The sequence below is a fragment of the Chiloscyllium plagiosum genome, unplaced genomic scaffold (genome assembly GCF_037043375.1).
Source record: "Chiloscyllium plagiosum isolate Xiang-an unplaced genomic scaffold, Cpla_swu_hap1 HiC_scaffold_39, whole genome shotgun sequence".
Taxonomy (NCBI): Eukaryota; Metazoa; Chordata; class Chondrichthyes; order Orectolobiformes; family Hemiscylliidae; genus Chiloscyllium; species Chiloscyllium plagiosum.
Genome location: NW_028270177.1, coordinates 71,432,233 through 71,438,789, shown reverse-complemented (window position 1 = coordinate 71,438,789; position 6,557 = coordinate 71,432,233). Strand labels below are relative to the sequence as shown.

General features: G+C 40.7%; 1 protein-coding gene across 1 annotated transcript; it reads left to right on the top strand.

Annotated features, from left to right (window-relative positions):
- The first annotated feature begins 200 nt into the window (after positions 1 to 200).
- Positions 201 to 2,252, top strand: LOC148138762 (uncharacterized). Its single transcript, XM_087981410.1, has 2 exons — positions 201 to 249; positions 1,351 to 2,252. Exon 2 carries the CDS (start codon positions 1,422 to 1,424, stop codon positions 2,250 to 2,252), a length of 831 nt encoding a protein of 276 aa, XP_087837536.1. The 5' UTR covers positions 201 to 249; positions 1,351 to 1,421.
- The last annotated feature ends 4,305 nt before the right edge of the window (positions 2,253 to 6,557 follow it).

Here is a 6,557-nt window from a genome sequence, read left to right as displayed (position 1 = left end):
GGACTGCGATCCAAGGACACTGAGTTGGAATAATACAACAACAGCTTGGAATGAGGGAACAACGACATGGAAAGACATGGAAAGTGAGAAACATAGACTGGAACGGCACAACAAGAGCGAGGGTTTTCTTTGGGATGAGTCACTCGTCTGTACAATTTGACCGATTGAGTCTAATACATCGCATTGAAAGAGCCCTTCAATCCATTCAACTGGTTTATTATCCCATTCTCACTATTGTTGGTCTCCTTGGTAAGTCTTTCCAATTTGTATCCACCCTGGCATTACTGTGCTAACATTGCTGCATCCAATGATTCCGCGGTTTATTATTGCCAAACTCTGAGCAAATATATTACCGTGCTTGACGTTCAATTGTTGCCTCTGGTCAGCCTGACGAATCTCTGATTCCCGCTGTCAGTAATTTAAATGTCGCTATCTCATTTCTCTTATTGAGTAAATACTGACACATTATTGTAATCGCCATGCATTTAAATCAGTTGTCAAAGTGAATCTACACTCTTTTCTTCTGGTCACAGATACCCATGCTTTCCCCTTGGCGCCATTGCATTATCCAGGTCGTGGTCATTGATTTGAACGGTATTATCGAAGTCGTGTTTTGGAGATGCAACAGTGCATATTGTTGATAGTGTGATTGATTTTTAAAGTTGTCAGCTGGGTTTTTGTTGAGTGCACTACATTGGCATGATGCTGTCAGGTCGTAGAATGATGTCAGAGCAGCACTGGTCCAATCAGGTAGAGAGTATTTTATGAGTAAACAGAAGTGAGCAATTGCCCATTTCGAGCCTGCACGCAGTCGCTACCATCTCTGCATGAGGACAGTTCAGAAAAAGTGACAATTTCCGTTTCCAACACTCCAATACTGAGTCGTTGATTGCTATACAGTCTTCAGAATGCAGGATGGATTATTCACAATTACACATGGGTACTCAGGAATTCTAAGGGAAAGGACAACACTGGCAACATCAAAGTACCCAAGAAAAATCATCATGATCAAAGTGCGGACATCATATCCGACTGACGTGACTTCGATTGACTTTAACAACATCAAACCTATTTCCTGTGGGATTTACCAATTTCAGCAACATGCATTATAACATACAGTCATAGAGTTATACATGACGAAAACCACTCGATTTACCTTATCCCACATTTTCATTTGTAATCAAATTATGTAAGGTCAACTACGAGCTGCAACAGAAAACCCTAATACTGTGATAAACATTTGGCAGAACAATATAACAGTATCCTATTTGTATGTCACATTAAGTAGCATGGAAATCTGATCTCTTTGATCCGAGCAGAACCAATAACTTCACTGTTTATGTTCCTCAGCTAACGTAATAACCATCATAATTCTCTCCCGGGAAAAGTGTGGTCTCTCCCAATGCGTCACTCACTACCTGATGGCTATGGCAATGTCGGATTTACTCGTCGTCATTACTGATCTAATCCTGCGACGCATTCCATTCCTCTATAAGGTAGAGCACCATTTCTTAGAAAACGTTCCTGTTTGTAACATCCATGCTGTCCTGCTCCATGCCGCCACTGACTGTTCTGTCTGGTTCACAGTTACTTTCACCTTTGATCGATTCGTGAATATTTGTTGCCCAAAAGTGAAAAATGAATACTGCCGTGTGAAAACACCGTCAGTGGTTCTGGGAACTGTGACTGGAATGAGTTGTTTGAAGAACATTTCTTGGTATTTTATGTTTACAGGTCAGTATAGTCAGAGGGATGGACCCTGGTTCTGCTGGCTGACACGACGTATCAGGTATTCTTCATTGTGGGGCGCAATTGAGTTATTTCATTATCTACTCACCCTAGGAGTTGCTTTTATTCTCATTCTGCTTCTCAATGGTTTAACGGTCAGGCATATTATCGTGGCCAGCAGATCCCGAAGGAGGCTCCATCACCAAAGGAACAGAAAGATCACCAGAGACACAGAGATGAACAATCGAAGGAATTCAATAATTTTGTTGTTCCTTCTGTCAATTAATATTATTCTGTTATGGTTAGTATCAATGGTGTTTTCCATAAATAGACGTCTGTTTTTTCTGAGATATCTGTCCAAGAAGCTGCCAGTTTTTGTAATGGAACTGGGCTACATGCTCCAGCTGCTTAGTTGTTGTACAAACACTGCGATATATGTCTTGACACAAACTAAGTTCAGAGAACATTTCAAGAATATTGTCAATTATCCCTTTGCTGCAATATTGAAATGTATCAAATTTTGAAAACGATTAAAGAATTGCCCTATAAGAACTCACTCCTGCAACCACATTCGCTGGTGACTTCCATCCAGGCATATTTGAACTTACGATTTTGCCTCTTTATTTTGCTGCGGCTATTTCTGTTTCTGCACTCGTTTATCTGTACACTTGCTCAAGAGTGTGTATGCTCATGCATGTGTGCATTTGTGTGTATGAATCGAAGCATAAAAAAGATAAACAGGGAACCTGGTTTGCCTCCATATTGTCTATTCAACAGTGATTGTGACATGATGAAATATCATCAGTTTTTTTTAATGTGGGACACTTTGATTTGAATCTTGTTCTTGCAATTTGCACAACACACACATAAACCCATGAAAGCAGGGTTCAGTCCTGTCGACGGGGGGGATTAAAAACGAAATGAAAACTCATGTCGGTAAAGAAGCAGTACTAGACGTTTAAGGAGGCTTTTAGGTCTCTGAAACGGCATACATTTCACCGAGAGATTCTCTAATGAAAAGGATGCATCATCCAGAACGCTTTTCCTTGAAGAGTGGTTGCTCGCACTAAGGGACATAGGTTTAAGTTGAGGGGTGTTAGATATAGGATCGATGTCAGACGTACTTGACTCAGAGAGGAGTAGGAGAGTGTAATGCACTGCCTGCAACAGTAGTCGACTCGCCAAATTTAAGGGCATTTAAATGGTCATAGGACTGGCATATGGATGAGAATCGAATTGTGCCGCCACATCGAGAGCGAAAGGCCTGCACTGTGCTGTAATGTTCTATGTTCTACCTTCTATGACTAAACATGAAATTTAAGGATTGTATCAAAGCGAACAACGTTGTGACCAATACGGTAAAATGTATTGGCATGAATAAGTTTTAAAAATCAGCAATGATCTTTTAAAAAATGGGAAAAAGGAGTGCAAAAGTAAATTATCCAGAAGTGTTTGCAAAGCACCTTCCACGAGGGTAGAGAAAAGGAAGAAAGTACACAGAAAGTATTCATTTATGATTGGTGAACGTGCGGAATTAGCAATGAGAATGGAGAAATTAACATGGGCATTGAACACACATTTTTAATTTATGTTTAATTCTGAAGACATTCAAAAGTAAGCAAAATTAAAGAAATTCACACACCGAGTCAAAAACAATCATCATCACAGTGAAGAATGTGTATGTACACTACTGTTGTAAAGAACAGGTAATGCATGTCTGTAGGGAGGAACAGGAGATTGGTATGAAAAAAGTATGTATTTTGAAAACTTGTTGCAGGCACGATTGTTGAAATGGCCTCCGCCTGCGCTACAGTGTCGACAAACTCTCGCATTGCATAACTTGCATGTTAACGAAATGAAAAGTGACAGTAAAGATCACGGAATATTAAGTGTAATTTTGCCAAATTCCCTTGATTTTTGACCAAAGAACCAGAGAATCCGATAGTTAGTATCTTCTAAAACGTACAAGATACCGGGGTCAGTCAGGCAGAAGAGCAACAATCAGTGGTGTGCTCCTGCAGGAATACGGACTAAGCCGGGAATATTTCCACTGCCTCGGGCAAGGCTGTGAGCAGGAAATGTCTCCAGTTGTAACTGCTGGAAGTACAGATTGTGGAACTGGAGCAATGTGTGAGGTCACTGTAGAACAACTGTGAAACTGGGCGAAATGCAGAAAGCAAGGCAGCGAGATGGCCAAATCGCAGGTTAAGACTCCACAAGCAGAAAAGGTATTGTTAGTAGAGAAAGACGACTAAAAAGGCCATGCGAGACTCCCCCGTGGGCATTTTCTTGAGAAAAGATATACATCTTCAGATAGTGTTGAGAGAGATGTTCTCTTGGATTAAGCAGCGAAAACCAATTTTGTTGCACCCTTATGTGTATGTTGCTAAGGGAATGATCCAAAATAAGTTGAAAGGCAAAGTTCAACCAATTATGAGGAGGATGGATCGGCGCAAACGAGAATCAAGAATACGATGATGCCTCCCCGATGTTTGACTTATGAATGCCTCAGAACCGTTATAGCGCATCTTAAAAGTAGAAGGTGAAAAGCCAGATGTCAGGTTACACATTGGGAAAAATGACAGGAGGAAATAACGAGATCAAAAATGCAGGAAGCAAACTGAATTTAGGACTGCAAATGTAGGGATCTCAAGATTACTAAGTGTGCATTATGAATAAAGTAGAAATCACTGAGGTATATCACCAGCCGAAAAGATGGTTTGTCCGTTATAGTTTCAGATTTATGAGGTATTGCTCCCGATTCAGAAACGGGTGTATGTGTAATGGGGAGCAAAGAGATGACTGACGAATTATACTCATGTTTCACTTCAGACGTCATATGCAAATACCCGTACTGGAAATGATGTAAAATTAGCGTTTAGTAAGAAGAATAGAGTTAGTGCGACTTAGAAGAGAACTTGGCCTGAAATAATTGATAGAAGAGAATGTTAATGAAATCGCTGAGCCACCGTGCTTCTACAGACAAATATCCAAGGACTGACAATCAACATCCCAGAGTATTTACACAAGTGAATTTGCAAATAGTGAATCTATTGCTGACATGGGCCAATTATGTCGACATAGTTAAAAGGTTTTCCTTCATCCCAGCATTCGCCTGTTCGCGCCTCAAACACACTCACCAACATCTCTTTGTCTTCTCCTTCCTCATCTCCAAACGAGACTATGGTTCGAAACTGAATTAATATGGCTGGAAGTAAAAAAACAATGAACGTAATGTTGAGAGGAAGATTCGTGGAGTGAGTGCAGTGTGAATAAACATGTTGATTCAAAACACTTTTTTCTGCGCTCTGAGGTGAGAGGTGGCTGGATTGCACTGGACTTTTGTTCCAGAAGTTTTAATCCTGTCCCAAAATGGGCAGCCAATGAGATTTTAAAATGCTTCAAGGTGATCGAAAAAATGATACTTGACCCTGAGAGTCTCCCGTTGAAAGTAATGCTCACCGGTGAATCAGACCTGTTGAGAGGCATTTTGCCAACATCTGGAGTGATCTCGAAAATCCCACACCACTGAGTCAAAATCTAATTTGCAAAATTAAAAGGTATTGTGAGGGAGATGAGAATCAGGTATAACAGCTGACGAAACTAAAAAAAAAAAATCAGCATTTGACCATCCTTTTCTGGATACCTCAAAAGTCTAACACTGCAACCCACTCCCAGTTCGTTGGTGGACCAAAATTGAGATTTACCAGTCAAACATGTATCCACATGTTGCTTGGATTGTCATTTAGTTATCCTGGTACCCCAGAAATGCTCATTTTTTTTCATTATTGGATTTCTTGCATTTTAGCCAGATTAGGGGAAGAGGAGAAATGACACTTCTGTGTCCCCTTTTGTGAATGCCGATTTATGTCCTGTCCTTAGCCTCATGAATAATTTCAAGTATCCTCTACAGTGCCACGTCAAATCAAAATATGACACACGAACATGATCTCAACTCAGTCTAGTCAAATAGATCTGCTTTACGGTGGGAAGTGATTGTCAGAGGTTTGGACGGAATTCCAACGTTCCTGCAGCTCAATGGTGGTAAGTTTCAAATCAAGCAGAGGTGGGGAAAAGCTGGAGATTTCGACAAATCAGAGATCACGAAGGGTCGTGGGAGAATGGCGATTTGCTTGAAAAGAATCCAAAGACTGGGAGGGAGGCAAATCATGGAGTGAGTCCAGAAAAAAGTAAGAGTGTTTTAAAATTAAGACTTTGCTAACTCAGGAGTCGATGAAGGTCAATCAGCGCTCTTGTCTATGCGAGGCTATGGGACTACTGCTGCATTAATACATGAGAGAAAATATTCCAATGAGATCAGAATGTCAGTAGACCACATGTGAGATTCCAACCTTGGGGAATGGCAATTTGCATACAGCGCGAAACACAGTGCTTGAGCACAAAAGAAATGTTGTGCCCTAGAATCTGGCACAAGACAACTTTTTGGATGGTACTTTTTTGTTCGACAAGGCTTGTTACCTTAGGATATAATTTTCTAAGCCACCAACTATTCTTCTGTACAATCAACGGCTATCATTTTCGATTCCTCCCTGATATCCAGGAAAGCATTAAGGTCATTTGCAAAATAGCTCACCAGTTGTACAGAGCGATGGAGATACCATCAAGTTTTCAATGCGTAGCTGCAGGAACGAAAGGAACTGGCACAGTGAGAAGCACACCTGCCTCGGTCTGAAGGTGGAAACTCTGAGCAAAAAACTCTGGAGAGTACATCCCATCGTTTGGAGCTCAAGGAGGCAACATATTTTTTGTCTCTGAACTGCTTTCATTGAGTGGGTAATTGTTTAGGTAAATAAATGTTGGCCTTTATT